This window comes from Synchiropus splendidus, chromosome 4, assembly GCF_027744825.2.
Source record: "Synchiropus splendidus isolate RoL2022-P1 chromosome 4, RoL_Sspl_1.0, whole genome shotgun sequence".
Classification (NCBI taxonomy): Eukaryota; Metazoa; Chordata; class Actinopteri; order Syngnathiformes; family Callionymidae; genus Synchiropus; species Synchiropus splendidus.
In genome coordinates, this window is record NC_071337.1 from 31,421,906 (window position 1) to 31,443,500 (window position 21,595).

At 44.4% G+C, this 21,595-nt stretch overlaps 1 protein-coding gene across 1 annotated transcript in view; it reads left to right on the forward strand.

Moving 5' to 3' along the window:
• khdrbs3 (KH domain containing, RNA binding, signal transduction associated 3) overlaps nt 1–21,595 on the forward strand; it is a 70,086-nt gene that overhangs the window by 25,239 nt on the left and 23,252 nt on the right. Inside the window, exons 2-3 of the mRNA XM_053863374.1 lie at nt 3,994–4,112; nt 13,280–13,396. Of these exons, the coding sequence (XP_053719349.1) occupies nt 3,994–4,112; nt 13,280–13,396 (236 nt within the window). The remainder of the gene's footprint in view (nt 1–3,993; nt 4,113–13,279; nt 13,397–21,595) is intronic.

Here is a 21,595-nt window from a genome sequence, read left to right on the forward strand (position 1 = left end):
GAAATTCATCTCAACTTGCTGGTTAAACAGTGGAGGGCAAATTTGTGAAGCTAAATTTTGGCACATGAAAGACCCTTTTTTTTTTTTTTAGCTAATCCTATTTGAAAGTAAGCTTCTAAATTCCCCCTACAACTATCAAAAATGATAATCTCGTAAGGCACCCTCTAAATATGTGAAATGATGTCACACACTGTCAATGCTTGTGGCAATCCTGGCATCTTTTGGACAAACTGGCTGCTTTGAGATTATTAACTGCAAACTGGTGCACTCTGAACAACCCCACTACCCACAAGGGGTCTTTATGGATCCTAATGCCCTGTTTCTACCATTTTAACTGGCAAATATCCTCAAGGGTGACAGCAGCGTTACTAACTGATCCAAAGATAGCCCCTTTCCTTCCTTCTAAGTCTGGTTTACAGAGCGATACTTCCATGATCTGGAAGGAGACCACTCTTAACAATGAATAGAATGCTGGAGTGTATTTGTGGTTCTACCCTGGCTTGATAGTGAAATCAAAAAGGTCTCACTGGAGGGGCTCTTCATCCTAATCCGGGGACATTATCTCTTTACTGTAAGCGGGTCTTGGCTCGTTACCTCACAGTTGAGCGCGAGGCTGGCAGGGGTGCAGGCGGCGAGGCAGAAAAGGAAGAGAAGGAGGGGCCGCTGCAAATGTAATCTCCAGATTAGGGGGCGAAACGAATTCCTTCTGCCACTCTGACCTTGTCAAGGCAATAGATGAGCCGGAGTGAAATTGAGATTTTAGGACAGTGCATTCAGTGCAGAGTTGAGGGTTTTTTTTGTGTGTGTGTGTTTTCTCTTTCGAGGGCCACAGACTTGACAGGATGATTCCAACTAAATATGGGCGTTCACACTGGTGAAAGTGCATGATCCTCTGTTTCTTACAGTCATGAAACAAAAGTGTGTTTCAGACATCCAAGCGGAAACGACGATCAAAAACAGTTTCAGCAACAATCACTTAAGATTTCTTTCGACAAATGTATATGTGGTGTAGAAAATTATGGTTGTGGGGTGATGTGGATGTGGATGATGTGCTTCATTATGGGGTTGTATATTTTTGGTCGTTTCATCATTGATAAGCAGCCTCTACACCAGGGGTAGGCAAACTCTTCAAAAAATACCATAAATTGATACTTCTGTGCCAAAGTTGTCTGCCATGGAAACAGACTTGAGAGTGGCTAATAGTCCGTCATGATGTTGACTGTCTGAATTTGGAAAAATTGGTTGTGAAAATAATTTATTGATGCGTTGATTACGAATTTTTTTTTTTATTTGTCTTCTCGATATCTATAAAAAAATGAAGAAAGTTTTCTTATAGGATGCGTGTGAAAGTCTTCATCGTGAATACATACAATACAATAGAATAAAGTCATTACTTCGGTCTTCAGACACTTGATTGGTTCAACTCTCAAAAACCTGTACCACACTGGGCCTCGAAAGACAGATTTGAATTCAAGGTGGTAGGAATAGTCACAAGCCGACCAGCAGCCCAGCAGTGGTCTCACTGATGGTGAGGAACCTGATCAGGATCCGCGTGATGCGGCAGTAGAATGAAGTAGAAACCGAGGTAACTCGCTTTTCTGGCAGTTGTCCAAACCAGCACAAATGACAACGTGTCACCTGGAACTGACCATCAGTGCATTGCTCCCAAATGACTCCCAAGTCAACGTCATGTGGCCATTGTTCATCAGAGACAGGAAATGACAGTGACAAAGTTGTCCAGTCATCAAGGCATAAGATGCAAGCAGTCTTTGACACATACAAACTCAGAGTGGCCAAAGTTAGAACTTCTCTGAGCACCAGTTAAGAACTAGCTCAATTACGCTTTTAGCTAGGATTTTGAAAAATGGCGTCCCCATCCCATAACCCCGCCCCCACCCCTCCACGCCTGACACACCAGGTTATCAAATGACATGACTAACATGAAGTTGCTTCGTTAAAAAGAAACTGCAAACATCTATTTAGTTTAATAACTTTTTATGAAAACAGACACCTGAGTCAAATAATGAAAATTAAAATTAATTAAAAAAACAAATATCTTTAAAATATTTTCATGATGATTCTTTCCCTTACTAAAAGCTGAATGTCTCAATTTTTTCATCTTCTTTCATATTTATTGAAGATAAGCATATAGTTGTATCAGTTGAGTATCTGTTTTCTATATTTTCACACCTTTAAGCGAATGTGTATATATATATATATATATATATATATATATATATATATATATATATATATATATATGCGGTGTCATCAGCGTCAGACAACAACTGGCGAGATGTGGATAACCACGAGATTACACCGGTAAACAAATATGACAGCCAAGCTAAGGCTGCAAAAGGGTTGAGAATCTACGAATATTTGAAATTACCGGGGCGGAAACACTTTTTTTCATGGAAACCAGTGTGATACAAGTAGAGCATTACACAGGCACTAATGGTGGGCCATTTCGGGCGTCCTGCTGAGAAAAACTGGGCAGGGAAGGCGAGTGAAGGACTAAAACAGGATGTATATGGTGAGCAACTCTAATAGGACGATGGTGGGACCTACTACTAATGCTGACCTGACTGTGTCTCCTCAACCTGTCAAGGATGCATTTGTGAACTCCTAACTGAAGCGAAGCACAGACCCCAGAGGAACTAACTGCCTGAGGTGGGCAGTAGAGTTCCAGCTGTTCCACTTACCACTCCGTCTTCTCAGACTGACCCTGTCCATGGCATCGAACAGGGAGCCAACTAGGTTGGGACCCAAGCTGCATGGAAACTATGACGATCATATGTTTTGGGTTTTTTTTTTTTTTTTTTTTTTTTTATTTTCATTGATCTCAACTGAAATGATTAAAAAAAATATTAAAGCAAATAGATTAAAAGATCTCTATGTAAAAACAAAATATGTGCTTCGATTGGATATGACCAGCTGAACAGGAAGCAAATAAATAATGAAAAAGTTGAAAACACCAACATGCAGGGATGGGCTGAAATGGACGCAGATGTAGTGTCAGATATCTGAAATGCAAGCAGGAGCAATTATCATACAGCAAACGCAAAGGCATAAGGGAACAATGTTTATGCAAATAAGGCCATGAATGCACCTCATTATGAGGCCCTATGTGCCATGCAGTCTGGCACTCTGCTTTGATTGTATGCTTGAATTTCACTCACAAGCTGCCAAATAAGTTGTCATTTTCCTGTAATTTCAGGGTTCTGGTGGCTGAAAACCAAAATGATGATTAAGATTTGAGTGAATCTGAGTGTTTAATTTGCGAATGAAAAATAAGAGGTTGGTTAAAGTGATTGGCAGACCTGTCTCAACGACTTCCATTCGTCAATACAAAACAGGTACAGTGTTGTAAATACCTGAATAACAGTTGATTATTGCAGAATGCATGTCATTCCAAGCAGCACTAGCCTGGGCAGGTTTGTTTCCTTTGGCAGGGAAATGTGCAGACGTGGTTGAAATAATAATTCAAAGCCCAAGATACCGGCAGCTGAGCAATGTGAGCACCAAACAACAGAAAGCATGGATGGAAGAAAACGCCTCCAAGTTTGGTTTTCAGCTTGCAAGAACACCACGATTACTACCAAACTGTAAGAAGGATGTCTGTAGGTGTTATTAAGAAGCGAGTTGTTCAAATATGAGCCAATCATGATCATGGGAGTTTCTTGCATCCCACCACAGATGTTAGCCGTCTGATGGAACGTTCAAGGTTACATGGAGAACAGCTTTGGTTACCCATAGTTCCACTTCCCTGGGGCGTCTGGGATCACTACGCCGCCCATCTTTAGTTGTTGGTCTGAAACCTACAATTCCAAGTGTTGCACTATTTCCCACAACAAACTGAGTATATTAAACTAATATGGTCTTCCATCAAACTATAACGCAGTATCATGTCTTTGTTTAGCTGAAGATCAAATACAGAACATAATTAGTTCTTCAAAAGTTTTACTCACTATACTTGCTCTTTTTTTTCTACAGAGATTGAAAAAGTTCAGAAGGATGAGGGCAAGGAAGAGGAGAAGTTCATTGACGTGGTAATCAACAAGAACATGAAACTGGGCCAGAAAGTCTTAATACCAGTGAAACAGTTTCCCAAAGTAAGTACTTGAATCACACCAGTTGCGCACAGACAACATGACACCGTTGTTTTTAGATCATGAAGCACAGCAGAGTAAACGGTGGTGAGTGAACACATGGCATACAGCACACCGATGTCGCTGGTGCTGTATGTTATATATCAGGCAAATTGGGAATCTGTGAAGAGCCATGGCGCCTTACGTAAGTGGGGTGCATTTCTTTACTCATTCATTCATTTATTTTATTTATATTTTTTATTATTTATGTGATTTGTTTTTTTTGCTTTTGTTTGTGTTTTTAAAATGTTACAACAGATTATATAAGTGGCAGCTGCTGGTGCTTCATTGATGTACTTGGACTGCATGCAATATTAAGCAAACATATTCATATAATCACCCACAGTCCTGTTTTCCATGTCATTGTTTATATAGTTTTTAATGTAACATCACTTTGATCGCAAACATTAAATGAAATGACGCTGTCCAGGAGCTTGGGAGTAACTCAAAATATCCAATGCGATAAAACAAAATATCCTTTTAACTGTTGACCTCTGAAATGTCAAACAAATCTTAAAACCAATACAACCAAACAACAAAATAATTTTTTTAAACTGAAGTGCAGGAATGTGAGCATGTCAACATGCTTTGGCTTGAGGCTGGCTCTCTTCCTTGAGATAATATTTCCAACTGCTGCAAAGAGGTCAAGTGGTGTAGAGGTAGCCGGAATGCACAAGAATGACTTCGCTATTGATACAAGTGTTGGACACTTTGTCTCATTTGCCTTCTGCCAAGAAAAGAGACTCTCTGTCCTCGTAAGAGGCTGCCGTACAAAGTACATCAGCACTTGTAACAGTATAACAAATGAAAACAAATATTATGATCACATCGATACAACAAATAACAAAGCTTGTCTCATTACGACAAGTCAAACTATGAATGGCTGAAGACAAACAAAAGGAAGACTTTGGAGTGGCCCATACATAGTCCTGATCTGAATTCAATTGAGATCCTGTGGCACAAATTCAAAAGGTGCTTCATGTATTAAAACTGGATCTCTTTGTGAACGCCTTTCCTACACTCACGCTAATACATACTGTACATCAACACTTAACCACAGCTTAGTCCTGTTCAGTGTTGCATTCAGGAGTGTTGGAGCCTGTCCCAGCGGTCATTGGGCAAGAGTCAACAAATGATAAAAAGGTACCGGATATGCCACTGCAGTTGCCTACAGTAAATGAGTCATTTGTCGGCTCCCTACTGCTTCTTACCAGTTTCTTTATGATCCGCTACTTCACCTCTCTCCTTTTAGCACCCAGACAATGATCCTGGATTTCCCCAATACATTTGAATTTGTCACGAGTACGAAGGGACGAGGGAGCTAAAGCCACGTATAGGAGACGTGGTGTAGGACCCACGTGCAAATGGTTGTAGGCATAGGAGGCAGGAGGAAATTATAAATAATATTTAATAATTAAACAAACTAAAATAGAACAGAAAGCGTCACCGAACCGGGAAGAAACAGAGCAAACGCAAAGTGTAAAAACAGTAATGAAACTAACAGAAGTGCACAAAAATTAGTAAAAAGTCAAAACAGAAAGCGTCACCGAACCGGGAGTTAAATGAACTTAAATCACAAATGAAAACCGAGAATAAACTACAAAAGAAAACCAAGAAACACGCGGCAAACAGCAAGAAACCAAAAACACTAACTCAGGACAGCAGGGTTAAACAATGTAACAAAAGAACTAGCAGGCGCACAGAAGTAAAAGCCGAACACAGGGAGAGAGACACAAGGACCGCAGAAGCCAAACACAGGGAGAGACACGAGAACCGCAGAAGCCGAACACAGGGAGAGACACGAGAACCGCAGAAGCCGAACACAGGGAGAGACACGAGAACCGGGAGTTACCACAGGGGATCGAGAGGAGTCCAAAATCACAGAAATCACCCAGGGAACGTGGAAACACACAGGGACTAGGAGAAGTGGCAGGAAACAAAGACACAACGATCTGGCACACGTTGCTGGAGCCCAGGTGTTTTTGAAGACAGTAATCAGGGTGTAATGGGCTCCAGCCGTGTGCCAAAGGAGCAGAGGGAGAGAAGCAAAACCAGGACTCTGAGCCTGGAACCGGAGCCATGACAGTACCCCCCCCTTAAAGAACACCTCTTGGTGTTCTACCAGTCCTGGATGGACGGTCGTCGTAGACGAGGGGAGGAGGAGGCCCATTGGAGCGACTGGAAGAGCCGGGCTGCAGCGACCCGGAAGACAAGCTGGGGTACTGGGGAGGTGGCGGGTGGGAAGTTGCGGCTGGGGTCTTCGGGAGGACGCGGCGGCGGCTTGGGAGCCACGCAGGAGACGTGGGGAGGCCGCGGCGGCGGCTTGGAAGCCACGCTGGAGACGTCGGGAGGCGGCGGCGGCGGCTTGGGAGCCACGCTGAAGACGTCGGGAGGCGGCGGCGGCGGCTTGGGAGCCACGCTGAAGACGTCGGGAGGCGGCGGCGGCGGCTTGGGAGCCACGCTGGAGACGTCGGGAGGCGGCGGCGGCGGCTTGGGAGCCACGCTGGAGACGTCGGGAGGCGGCGGCGGCGACTTGGGAGCCACGCTGGAGACGTCGGGAGGCGGCGGCGGCGACTTGGGAGCCACGCTGGAGACGTCGGGAGGCCGCGGCGGCGGCGGCGACTTGGGAGCCACGCTGGAAACGTCGGGAGGCCGCGGCGGCGGCGGCGACTTGGGAGCCACGCTGGAGACGTCGGGAGGCCGCGGCGGCGGCGACTTGGGAGCCACGCTGGAGACGTCGGGAGGACGCGGCTTGGGAGCCACGCTGGAGACGTCGGGAGGCCGCGGCGGCGGCTTGGGAGCCCCGCTGGAGTCGTCGGGAGGCAGCAGCGGTGGCTTGAGAGCCCCGCTGGTGTCGTCGGGAGGCGGCGGCAGCTTGAGAGCCGTGCAGTAACGTTTGCGAGGCGGCGGCTTGAGAGCGGCGCAGAAGTCCTCGGGAGGCGGACGCTTGAGAGTCGTGCAGGAGTCTTTGGGCGACGGCCTGGGAGCCGTGTAGGGGCCCTCGGGAGGAGACGGCGGCTTGGGAGCCGCGCAGGGCCCCTCGGGAGGAGACGGCGGCTTGGGAGCCGCGCAGGGCCCCTCGGGAGGAGACGGCGGCTTGGGAGCCGCGCAGGGCCCCTCGGGAGGAGACGGCGGCTTGGGAGCAGCGCCGCAGCTTTTGGGAGGCGACGGCTTGGGAGCCGCGCCGGAGTTTTTGGGAGGCAGCGGCTGGAGAGCCGCGCCGGAGACCAGGGGAGGCGACGGCTGGAGAGCCGCGTCGGAGACCAGGGGAGGCGCCGGCTGGAGAGGCGCCGGCTGGAGAGGCGCGCCGGAGACCAGGGGAGGCGCCGGCTGGAGAGGCGCGCCGGATAACAGGGGAGGCGCCGGCTGGAGAGGCGCGCCGGAGAACAGGGGAGGCGCCGGCTGGAGAGCCGCGCCGGAGAACACGGGAGGCGCCGGCTGGAGAGCCGCCGGCTGGAGAGCAGCGCCGGATACCACGGGAGGCGCCGGCTTGAGAGCAGCGCCGGAGACCGCAGGAGGCGCCGGCTTGAGAGCCGCTGGCTGGAGAGCCGCTGGCTGGAGAGCCGCGCCGGAGAATAGGGGAGGCGCCGGCTGGAGAGCCGCGCCAGAGACCAGGGAAGGCGCCGGCTGGAGAGCCGCGCCTGAGACCAGGGAAGGCGTCGGCTGGAGAGCCGCGCCTGAGACCAGGGAAGGCGTCGGCTGGAGAGCCGCGCCTGAGACCAGGGAAGGCGTCGGCTGGAGAGCCGCGCCGGAAAACATGGGAGGCGCCGGCTGGAGAGCCGCGCCGGAAAACAGGGGAGGCGTCGGCTGGAGAGCCGCGCCGGAAAACAGGGGAGGCGTCGGCTGGAGAGCCGCGCCGGAAAACAGGGGAGGCGTCGGCTGGAGAGCCGCGCCGGAAAACAGGGGAGGCGTCGGCTGGAGAGCCGCGCCGGAACACATGGGAGGCGCTGGCTGGAGAGCCGCGCCGGAGACCACGGGAGGCGCCGTCTGGAGAGCAGCGCCGGAGACCACGGGAGGCGCCGGCTTGAGAGCTGCGCCGGAGACCACGGGAGGCGCCGGCTTGAGAGCTGCGCCGGAGACCACGGGAGGCGCCGGCTTGAGAGCAGCGCCGGAGACCACGAGAGGCGGCGGCTTGAGAGCTGCGCCGGTGTCCACGGGAGGCGAAGACGGGGAAACACAAGAGTCACGAAAAAAAATATCACGGGCGGGAACCGACAGAATTGGCTCCGACGGAAGAGCAGAAGAAGCAAGTGGAACACCGGACATAGCAGAGCGGGAGGAAAGCTGTGCAACCGCCTCAGACATGGAGTCCAACATCCCAGAAATAGACAGAGTCATCCTCTCAATATGACTCAACCTGGTGGCCTGAGTGTCTAGTTCCTCCTGCCAGCCTTTTACCACTGCTGGGTCCATGTTAAAGGCCAGATCGTTTGTCACGAGTACGAAGGGACGAGGGAGCTAAAGCCACGTATAGGAGACGTGGTGTAGGACCCACGTGCAAAATGGTTGTAGGCACAGGAGGCAGGAGGAAATTATAAATAATATTTAATAATTAAACAAACTAAAATAGAACAGAAAGCGTCACCGAACCGGGAAGAAACAGAGCAAACGCAAAGTGTAAAAACAGTAATGAAACTAACAGAAGTGCACAAAAATTAGTAAAAAGTCAAAACAGAAAGCGTCACCGAACCGGGAGTTAAATGAACTTAAATCACAAATGAAAACCGAGAATAAACTACAAAAGAAAACCAAGAAACACGCGGCAAACAGCAAGAAACCAAAAACACTAACTCAGGACAGCAGGGTTAAACAATGTAACAAAAGAACTAGCAGGCGCACAGAAGTAAAAGCCGAACACAGGGAGAGAGACACAAGAACCGCAGAAGCCAAACACAGGGAGAGACACGAGAACCGCAGAAGCCGAACACAGGGAGAGACACGAGAACCGCAGAAGCCGAACACAGGGAGAGACACGAGAACCGGGAGTTACCACAGGGGATCGAGAGGAGTCCAAAATCACAGAAATCACCCAGGGAACGTGGAAACACACAGGGACTAGGAGAAGTGGCAGGAAACAAAGACACAACGATCTGGCACACGTTGCTGGAGCCCAGGTGTTTTTGAAGACAGTAATCAGGGTGTAATGGGCTCCAGCCGTGTGCCAAAGGAGCAGAGGGAGAGAAGCAAAACCAGGACTCTGAGCCTGGAACCGGAGCCATGACAGAATTTAGTTTCATTTCATCATTGATTTTCACTACAGCCAATACAGCCGCCCATTCAGTCAATGTGTCAACGCCGATTCCAGCGGCTTCAAGTGACACCACTACAATCCTCCAACATGCTGTAATCACATAAACCACTGCTGGATATCAGGCAGGTTTTTTCGTAAGTCACATAATCCGTCATTAGTGAGGCATCCTCTAAACATAAAAGCTTCCAACACAGCAAGAGCTTGCCACATTTGATTTTCCCTCCGAGGATTACTTTTCTGTGTTTAAATGTATTATGCAAGACTTAGGGAAATGTGATCAATTCATCTGAACTGGTTTAAAGGCTGAAGTACTTATCAACTGATAATATGCATGATATTTTAAAGCTCTGTCAGGGAAATTACAGGGCCTTTTACAGGTATTTTTCGACATCCCTTGCAGTCAAATGAGTAGCTATTATATAGCTAGTCACTTAATTGTGACCAGGGATGGATGAAATCTTTGACAAGGATCATAGGGAGGGGCCAAGTTGACCAAGTCTGACTTCCACAGAGGCATTCTCATTCAGGGGTCAGTATTGACCTACAAGTGGTGGTGTCTTGTCAATGTTAATTTTGGCTCTGTGGAGCAAGGTCACAGTGCAATACAGTATTTGTTTTGAAACTGTAGGTTGAGCCAATGAAAATGGATTTGTCCAGCTTGTTGTGAAAGGGTGTGTGTGCTAGTTAGGTCTTGTTTGTGGAAAATGGTTAATGTCCTGCTTGCTTCTTTACTGGTAACCGTTCTTTAAGCCTATTGATAAAGCTGAGGTCTCTGGGTGGCACCTCACAACAGCAGCCGGTGCATTTGCTGTGTTGCCGTGGCGCCTGGTCTTACTTTTCACATTGCTTGCACAATTTATGCGTCGTGTCCAGCTCGGTGTTTCCGGGCACTTGGTAGCCTAAAATGACATTAGATTCTCGACTTAAGCGGAGAAAGACTTGGTAAAGGCAGCTATTCTGCTATTTTTGTTCATGCCATTTCATGTGTAGAATGAAATGAGCGACATCCCATGGCTTACTGTACCTAACCCAACTTTTTCTTATTTTTATTTTTTTTAATGTGATGCCATCAGAATATACTGCGCAAAGAGGGATATGTGCTTCAACTGAAAACCTAATGTGTCAATATGCAATGCTGAAGGCTGCCTTGGGCATCAGTATAGGACGCCAAAGTCCACTTTCCCAACATCTATATATTACACCATGAGAGTGAGGATGGGGTGCCGCCTGAAAGTAGGAAAGAGAGCAATAATCTTTGGCAACCAGCTGCAGGACCATTCTTTTATCTGGGTTGACTCACAAACGTCCTCTGATTTTCAACAATTGACCATTTGCAGAATAAGAGATACTAATAAGAATACTCATGTGTTACTGAAATTGTTATTTCAATGTTTCCTGTCTGTCAACTTGCATTTAATGATACAAATTAAATTTTTGCAGATGTTATTTTTGAAGCTGGAAATAGATCTTGATCATTCACCACTCCTGGTTCACAATAGAGCAGAAGTCCATGTTAATGTAGTTTTGAGTTATGACTTTACCTGGTAGGGCACGGCAGGATCTGCCCCTTTATAAGCGTCCACCAATGTAAATTTTGGTGTGATTGTAAATGTTGAAGGAACATACTGATGCAGAGAGCTGCTGGTTTCAGCCCCAGCGAGATAAAACAGCCAGTTACTGCTTTACATTGAGTCACTGAAGTTCACCTCTCCCATCCCTCACCCAGGTATCGGCAGAAGCCTCCTAATAAGCAGTCACTCACTGAACAAAAGGAAGGAGAGTTGTGGGAAAGATGTGAAACAAAATTGGCTTTTTTTTTTTGACCACTTGCTAGTTAATTGATGTGGGTGATAGTGGCGGCTGACAGCCGAATAACTCACTATTACAGGAAGACATGAAGAGGGGGAGGGCAGCAGTGTTGTCCTTTTGTCTTACTGACCATCTGCAGCAGCTGCTGACAGATATCTCAAGGCAGAATTGTCTTTTAAACCTCTCAATATTGTAATTGGTTTTTTTTTTCAATACTGTGACCTTGTGGAGTAACCGCTGTTAGAAAGCCATGGGTGTTCAATATTACACATACACATTTTGCAAGAGTATGCCATGTTGACATGAGGTGACTTGTAATTCAATGGTTGTAGCAAGAAGTTGTTTTTTGCACACAATTACTTTATTATAACATTAATTCAATTAATACTAACTGAATGGAGAATATAATACAGATGAAGAACTGCAGACTTGTATGGAGACCACTGCTACCAATAATGTGGATGAGTATACAGACACTGTGACTTCATGGATCAGCCACTGTGAAAAGTGCATAGTTCCAACGTGCACCAAGGTGAGTTATGCAAATGACAAACCTTGGTTCCCTGTGAAACTCCAGCCAGATTAGATGGGAGAAAGAGGCAGGCTAGCAGGCCGTGCTCACTGAATATTCGGAAGGCTGTGGATCCGGGCAGAGCATTGTGCCACTGAGCTGGCTGCTGTGTTCACGGACATCTTCAATGCATTCCTTAAATCGTGTCATGTTCCTACCTGCTTTAAATCCTCCACTAATATTCCTGTTCCAAAGAAACCAAGGATCACAGGTCTGAATGGACAGACTGGTGGCACTGACTGTGGTCGTGAACTCCTTTGAGTGGCTGGTTATATCCCTTCTGAAATCCATCACTGCTCCCCTCCTGAACTCAATGGAGTTTGCCTACAGAGCCAACAGATCTGTGGACGATGCAGTGAACCAGGCCCTTCATTTCATTCTGGAGCACCTGGACTCCTCTAGAACCTATGCCAGGGTCCAGCTCTGCTTTCAACACAATTCTCCCAGCTCTGCTTGAAGACAAGCTTCGCCAGCTCAACGTGCCTGACTCCCTCTGCAGATGGATTACAGACTTCCTGACCAGCCGGAGTCAGCGCGTACAGCTGGGGACGACTGTCTCAGACACTGGGACCCTCAACATCGTGATAGGGCTGTGTACTCTTCCCAAGGCTCTTCTCCCTGCACACCAACTGCTGCACCTCCAGCCACCAGTCAGTGAAGCCATGAAGCCGTGACACCACCATCATCGGGCTCATCTCAGATGGAGATGAGTCGGCTTACAGGAGGGAGGTGGAGCGGCTGGTGTCCTGGTGCAGCCACAACAACCTGGAGCACAACGCCCAGAAGACAGTGGAGATCATGGACTTCAGGAGAGTCACAGTTCCTCCATCCCCCCTCATCATGGCTGAGTCGCCCATTCCCATTGTGGACTCCCTCCGCTTGCTGGGAACCACCATCACCAAGGACCTCAAATGGGCGCCGACCATCAGGTCTCTCATCAAGAAGGCTCAGCAGAGAATGTTCCATCTTGCGGCATCTAAGGAAACTACGACTGCCAACAAAGATGCTGGTGCAATTCCACACAGGCATCATTGAGTCCATCCTCACCTCCTCTATCACCATGTAGTACATCAGCGCCACCTCCAGGGACAATGGCAGACTCACCCTGTTTATGGACTGTTTGTTCCTCTTCCCTCTGGCAGGAGGCTACGGTCCATCCAGACCAGAACCTCCCGTCACAAGAACAGCTTTTTCTCCATGGCCGTCAGACTGATGAATTTGTGAACAGCCCCTGTTATTTGTGGGTTATTTATTTATAATTCCGTCGATCAATATTGTTCATTTTGATTCTTTTTTTGTTTATTATCATTATTATCATTATGTTTTGTTAATTGCACGTTATTCCAACGCACTTTCCTACTTGGTGGAATCCTCACTGGCCTTCTCAATAAAGCTGATTCTGATTCTGGTTCATGTCTCTCATTGACATTATTTTGTAATGCCCTTCCTTCTTCTGTGAACAAACCTGTTTCTCACTTGGTTTGTGTCAATCTCTTACAGTTCAACTTTGTCGGAAAGCTGCTGGGTCCACGTGGGAACTCGTTAAAGAGACTACAAGAGGACACGCTCACAAAAATGTCGATTCTGGGAAAAGGCTCAATGAGAGACAAAGAAAAGGTAAGCTACTGTCGTTCTGCAGTCCTTCCACCACCCGCTCAGAGGACGGTGGTCAAGTGAATAACTTCTTGAATAAGTAGTCATTCTGTTTTCTCAAGCCATCCTCACTCCCATGCTGTAATACATTGACGCTGGGAAAGTGGACTTTTGCATCCTACACTGACAACAAAGCATTGCATGTTGACGCATACGCATAGCCATAAAAGGACCGAGTAAAAGGACATTTGCCATCCCATCTAGCACTCCAGGCGGGGGGGGGTGGATCGTGCATCGCAGAGGGTGAGGAGCAGGGAATTCACGATTTGGGTGATCGTGGGTAGAAGTAAGGAAGCACTCTCCTCTCAATCATATTGAATGTAGCATGGCTCTCCTCCTTAGTGATAGTACCGAAAGTCACCTTTACTAAAACGCCCCGCCATTTGATGGCCTTTAGATTGTTAGTGAATGAATAGAGTGACATGGCTTCTCTAACGCCTCATCTTCTTTTCTTTAATTCTTTACGTAGTAGTGTAGTGCTGCCAATGCGTCAACATGTAATACTGAAGGCTGCCTTTGTTGTCAGTATACTGTAAGATGCAAAAGGCAACTTTCCCAAAGACAAAAAGTATATTACACCACGGGAGTGAGGATTGGGTGCGTTTTCCTTCATGAGACTCATGAATTGTACTTGAGTATATGCTTACCAACAGATACATTTAACAGCAACTGTGGCCACTTTTAGTTTTGGCCATCTTTATACGATTAACCCAAATCAGTGATAGATGGATGCCAAGTTAGCACTTAGCTGGGTATTTAGAAAAATGCAGATATTGCTTCATGTTTTCGCCTCTTTATTGTTTTTCTTTCTGTCTTGAAACTTTTTTTAAATTTTCCCTGTAAACTGGGAAAAACTAAATTCCATGTCCTCGAATATTTGAGTATGCATCAATAATTGAGAACAATGTTCTCTGCATTGCAATAAATTGCTCATAATAAATAAAAAATGCATTAGTAGGGTTATTATTATTATTATTATTATTATTTTCAAGATAGAAAACACTGCAACATTTAATGCAAAATAAATACAAAGAAACAAACAATAAAAAAATGCAAAATGTGCAATATACTGTAAAATAAATAACTTCCCTTTTCAACAAGACCAAACTCAGAGTGTACTTAATTTGTTAAATACTAGAATGTTGCCTTATATTCTGACTCTTCTTTTCATTGACTACATATCTAGGAAATATCAGGTGCTGTATTAGCTACTGAAAATGCTTCGACAAGGGGATCTTCCCAATCAATCAATTCCATTATCATTGGTTTGGCCTGTGGTTTGTTCTAGTTAGCTTCCACTCGGTTAGCCTCGTGCCGCCTCGCTCGAATTCGACGCACTGATTTGAGGCAAAGTGTCTTGTTTTCAGCAGCGTCACAACAAGTAGTGCCATTTTACTGTTTTGTCATATATGCACTGTGATGTTAAAATGTAAAGAGTAATAACATTAAGCATCATGTATGAATATAATTAGCACCTTAAAAAATAGAATAAAAGTGGTGTATATTTGTCATTTGACCGGCAAAGCTAATGTCATAAATGCCCATAAATCAGCCAGTCGATTGATCTGTCTCTCACTCATGTGTGTGTGACATCAGCGCATAGATTGCACTGGAGTAAATCTTTTATCTGCATGTATCTTTTGGGTTACCACTGGCTTTGAATACAACTATAGTTTAGTATTTATTCAATGATTTCAGATTTGCTTTGATACATGGGGGTTTGTGAGAATTGGTGTGTCCGTTTTGAGGCAAATGTGATCTGTTGTGAATGTGTTGTACTATTCATCAAATGTGTGACGAATAATACACAAAATACAATTTAAATATGATCCTCAGAAAAACCAAACCAGGGGTGGGGAATCCGGTCCACAAAGGGCGGGAGTGGTGCTGGTTTTTGTTCCAACCAAACAAGCTCACACAGTTTAACCGATTAGGTGCAGCTGAAAAAAAAACAGCTCCTGACTGACAATTAACTATTATACCCCTAAGACATCTGATTGGTTGGAACAAAAACCTGCACCGTCTGTGGCCCTTTGTGTTTCCCACCCCTGGACTAAACTAACTGGAAATCACACCGATCAGTGATTGACTAAATGTCATTCACTTCAAAGGCACATTTAACCTTTTCACGTACATTGCACAAGATCTGGACTCCGATCCGGTTACTCCAGGCAATGCTTTGCTGCATATGAAGGCCGTCAGACCAGGCAAAGGTATCCACAAACAGGGGATTGGCTTCGAGTGATTTTGTTTTTGTTTTTGGAATTGATTTTTATTTTAAACTATCTTAAAGAGATCACTTAAATAGTGACATAAATTGATGGATTAATTTCACTCAGGTATCCAGGTACTGCACAACTGCATTTTCTTTTGAAGACATTTGCGTGCTTCTAAAGGAAGCAGTTTTACTTGACAGTCTTTAAATTATGTGATGTAATTTCATTCATTTCTGCACTCCGTTGATGTGATGTTTGACTTTTCAAGTTTCGTTTTAGTATAATGATGATCAAGGCGGACTTTTATCAACATTTTATACTCTTGTGATTTTTTTTTTGTTTATATATGTCAGATGCTGTTTATCTTACATCATATTTCAGATCAGTCTTTGCCTGGAGACAGTTTGATTGACAGCTGCTTGGTCACAATTGGGTGAAACTCATTTGCACACTGCCTAAGATAAAAACTAATTTCAAAAGTTTATGGAAATTTTCATGATCGTGGGTGTGTAAACATTTTTCACTGTAAACAAAAGTTATAATGAATAGCACACACAAGAACACAAAACATTTGATCTCCTTTTGTGACTTTATCTCCTTTATTCTGCTGTGGAAAATGATGACAGCCACCAGATGCTCCTTGCAGAAGTAATGATCAATGTTTAAGTGGCGCTAGGTAAATATGGTCCAAATATACTGTACATGTTTGGGCTGTCAGTTGATGAATCCTCTTATCTGCGTTTAATCACACTTTTTGCTTCCGTTCCAAATATACAAGTGTAGTACTGTATATGATGACTTTTCTAAATCAAATATCTTATCACTGGTCAATAAGTTGAATATAACAACCCAACAAAACAGATACTGTTAAGAATTTTCTGTAGAATAACCTCAGACCCACTGAAACATTGGCTTAACAGCACGACAACACACACACTACAGGGGAAGGATGTGCATGTTTGGATTGAGCAGGAAGTAAGTCTGTGGCCGCGTTCATACAAGCTTGCTGTGTTGTGTTATGTGTGGAGAAATTAAAAACAGAAAGTGTTGTCCTCTCTCTTTGTTTAATATCACAGTGTCAAAAACCTCAGCTGAACAGAAATGAGCCCTTAATACCTGAGATGGAGATGGAATGGACAAACACCCTGTTACAGTCCAGTCTGATTGTTTGAACATGAATGCTACGCAGGCTCAGATTGAGGAAAGCGACTGTGCAGAGCTCCGCCCCGGCACAGCCTGCGGTGTACAAGACCATTTCACACAGAAAAAAAACAACAGAATCCATCACGTTCTTGTCAAAAGCATCATTTGCGATAGTGAATGTATGCGACCACTGCTGCAAACGGAGTCCCAAGTCGGACATTTTTAGCGCCGATGGCGAATTCTTCCCCGAGGCGCACTTCATGGACTACTGTGTTCCTGTTTATCTCTCTGGCAGAGGCCTGGCAAATTCAACAAAGAGAGAGAGACTGTCAGGTGTGCCGTGGGAAAATGATCCAATTTCACCTGCCGCTACAGTATGTCGATGTCAGACCCGCGATGCCAAAGACTGTCTGCACCGGAGAGCTAAGAGAGCTAAGAGAGCTAACAGAGCCAACAGAGCTAACAGAGCTAACAGAGCTAACGGCTAACGTGACGTCTCACTTCAAAACTTTATTGATACTCATGGACCGTCAAAGTTTGCATTGTGGTTTAAAAGTTGGCGAAATGTCCAGAATGTGAAATGAGAGAGAATAATTGTTTTAATGAAGCAAGTTCAGGCAATGAATGCTAAATATTTGTCTGGAAACTCAAAGCTAGAATAAAATCATGCAGAAGAGAAGTGATAAAATCGAAACAGTTATTTAAATAAATAAATCATGATATATCTTGCCATATTGTCATTGTGCCTTTCTGGGCACATTTGAAACAAATACATTTTCTGCTGTTTGTTTCTGCAAACAGCCTGGCAAAATAGGAGTGTCAGTAGCTACAGTTTTTCACCAAATGAATGGAGATTTTCTATCGGACTTAAAGCACAAGGGCACTTTGGCCCAGGTTCCTTTGGTGGTGCGCCCTGGGATTTTTTCATTGAACCAAGGGTGCAGTGGCTAGAAAAAGGTTGAAAAAAAACTCTGATGGCCCAATGTAACAGAGATTTTTGCTCAGGCTACTGGAAGGTCAGTCAAAGGACAGATGTTTTCTTTTTTTGTTTGTTTTGTTTGTTTTACCATTTTAGATGGCAGAAATGCCACCTTATGTGTAATCGTTATTTATTTAACATATCAAATGGACACTATTCTGCAAAGTATTTGAAATGGCACTTTAACAATTAGCTGTTTAATCTGTTTGCTTTAGTCCAAGGATGTTTCTCACTACACAATGGCCAGGGTTTCCAGTCCTCTGAATGTACTTGAAATTGCGCTTGTTATCTTAAACAAATATTTTCAAGAGATTAAAAGAGCTTTAGGTTTGGAAACTTGAATCTAGCCACCATTGTGATTTATTGTGTTTAAATGTATGTATAGGTCTATCATTCGATTCATAAACAAAAAAAAAAAAAGTTTCATTGACAGATAGTGTCATCTGGTGGCCTCTGAAAATCAGGACCATGTTTCATGAAATCTACCCATTACTACCATATAGCGATAGGAAATATGGATCCATGCCAGATTTCTTACTCAGCCACTTGCTGATGTTTTCATTCATGTGTTTTTGCAAAGTAGTTGGTTCACAAATAGCCACTACTTGAAAGCTGAAAAGTTGAAAGTTGAAAAAGCTTTATTGTTGGTTTTTAGTAAAAACAGAAATCTATCTTTCGTCACGGCTGAGACCACACTCACACATGAAGAGCAACACTAGCATGATAAAACACTAACATGGTAAAACAACATGGTACTGTAACACCAACACCAACACTGCACTTTCACGCAGAAGACAGAATGGATAATTGTTTGAAACATTCTGCTCTGAGACCTTGATTTCATGTTGACACGATAGCAAGTGCAGGAGAAATGAAGCAGCTCTCTCCCAGCCTTCTCCTTGTGGTCCTCTTTTGTCTTGTTCCTGTCAGCCCTAGATGACATGCAGCATCTGTGCTATGTGACGAACACTAATCACTACCATGTTCCCACTGAAGAAAGCACATATTATATTAGTAATACAGGTAGAGTGTATAAAAATGTGTCAGTGTAAGTTACTGAAGAGCTAAATATACTGTTTGATAAATAAGGGACACAAATATACTCTAATATTTCCATGGTAGCTCAGACCAATCTCTCTCTTTATGTTTCTGTCATCGTTTATCTGCAGCTCACTCTTAGTTTTTAAATAATTATCCCATTTAATTTTTTCCACGTGTCGTATCGTGTTTACAGTATTGTCAAATTCCTAGTGATTTGGTTTGTTAGTAATCCGAGTGCCCATTGCATTGAAGGGGTCTATCACCCCTGCAATGGGCTTGATCGCCTACTTTCTTGACTTGTCATCACCACCATTCATCATAGATGGTTTCGTCTGGCTCGGAGAGCAGGTCCACCTTTTAGGTGACAATTTAGAGATTGTTGTTGGGACAGTTTTACATGAGCTGTTACTCTTAGATTTAACTCTCACTCACACGAGTGGGATGGCCCCTCGGACAATCACTCATCAATTAAGCATCACTTGAACACGGAGTGAATTGTACAATCTGAGAGGAAACAAGTCAAACAAAAACAAAAGTGAAGACACCTTAAAATTAAATTCCATGTAATCCTTCTGGGGGTGGAACTATACAGTAGTGCTGTAACTGCGGTGTATTTCTCGACACTGAGCCCACTGCTGTGTTCCAACTCCAGCAGCAAGGATCACTATAATGTTCTGTAGTGTGCATTAGATGCTGACAGAGCAGATAGCTGATTACAGAGCAGTTCAATTTAGGAGATATGTTGTTGTACGTTATAATTTATTTAACAGACGCAATTTCATTAATTCAGCCCTTTGTTGAGCCGTTTGAGAAAGGGATCTTCTCTTGCTAGTGTTTTCTCACCCACATTGGCTCCATGAACAGAGAAATGGTAGCAGTCAGCAGTCAAAGGGAAACAAATCCAAAAGCAGGGCAGAAAAGCAGGCACAACGGAAAGACAGTCACTGAAGGTCAAGAACAGTGAAACAGTGTGAGGGCGGTACGTTTAACACACAGAGCTCCCGCGAGACAGAAACAAAAACCTAATGGTGTGGGGAGAAAGGAAACTGGATGATTGAATAATATGTGATGATTGGTAGCTAGGTGGTGGAGTCGTGTGAGTGACTTTCTCATAGACAAACAGACAAAGAATTGTAGCATCACTATCTTGGGTAAACCTATGAGCCTTCTTTACAATGGGCATAAGTGTAGTTGAACTGCTATTACATTTACTTAAGACCCCTATATTCATGTCTTCATGGAGGCAGCAGTCACCAGGTCATGTACTAGCGCATTTGTCTTTTGTACTGAACAGGTTTCATCTGCCTAGTATTGCATTTGTCATTGAGTATTACAAACAGAAAACTTCCTGACATTAACTTCTCGATCTGTTGAGGACACTCAACCAGATTCAAAGGAAAGCAACATAAGAAACCGGCAGATGAAATCTCTTACTGTGGTCTACGTGGCCAACGTTGAAAGTGCCTGGATTATGGATTTCTGTTATCAATGCAAGAAGAGCACAGCCACGAGAAGAAATATGATGTCACAACGAGATATCAGTACAAATATGAAACCTGATAGATAGGGAATAACAGTGAATCACTGGAAGAAAAGGTAGTGATTACATTTTATTCTGGAACCATGACACGTGTGTGTGTGTGTGTGTGTGTGTGTGTGTGTGTGTGTGTGTGTGTGTGTGTGTGTGTGTGTGTGTGTGTGTGTGTGTGTAGGAGAGAGACATATCCAGTAATAATATATACATGAAAGCAGGAAGGATCTGAGTCTCTCCGCGAGCAGATGTCTCTGGCAGTTCTACTAGGCTCAGTGCAGTGCAGCCGAGCCCCATGCTCATAAAAGCTCAGATTTATGAGGAGAATTTACATATCATTAACATACCACAGTGACTCTTTAAAGAAGGTTATTTATAATTAGATGACATCAGACGCACAAGTTTACATGGTGCTGAAGTGGAAGAGGGTAACAAGGCAGTAACCGTCATTGGGAAGTCACAGTTTGCATTGAAAAGCAGAAATCTAGGACACGAAACCTGTTCATTCCTGCATGTAGTCAGAGACATTTGGGGTTTTCTCTGTCCTGTTTTACACCACCAATATCACAGTTGTGACCTGCTTCTGTCGAGCATGAATATGGCGTATTCGTGTTCGGAACATTTTTTCTGCTGGCTAATTCTTTTCCACTAAACTTAAAGTGTGTACGGAGGATGGAACATATTGATCTCTTATACCAAAAATAAAAGTTTGCTGAAAAGACATTCATTAATGTCTGGACAAAGTCACTAGTAATGAAAATCAATGATAAAAAAAAATTGAATTTCTCATTTCGCCACTTAGTTATCTATAAGATTTAACAATGAGTTATTTAGAACAAGGAAAGCCTAGATTCTAATTTATGAACCACCCCTTGTATCCTTGCATGTTCCTTTTCATGACACACCAGCTTCAGTTGAAACGTTATGTCATTCACATTATGCCAATGTCTATGACCTGATAATACTCGTGTCTGCTCCTCTTGTTGGTGAATAAATGAAATGTAGATTAAAAAGCCGGTGGTTCCACTTATATTTATGTCATCAGGAAGTATATGTAGCATAGAAACAAGTTAATATTCTTTTCCTCGTCTCTCCAAATCGTAGTCATTGACAATGACCGCTGCATCTTGAGGAATACTTTTGCTTATCAAAAAATCATGGAACAAAACAAAATATCGTGTTTTGCCTCACGTCCTTCCCAATGATGCCATCTAACCATTCAGTAAATTCATTAATTCCATCTGCTTTTTCAC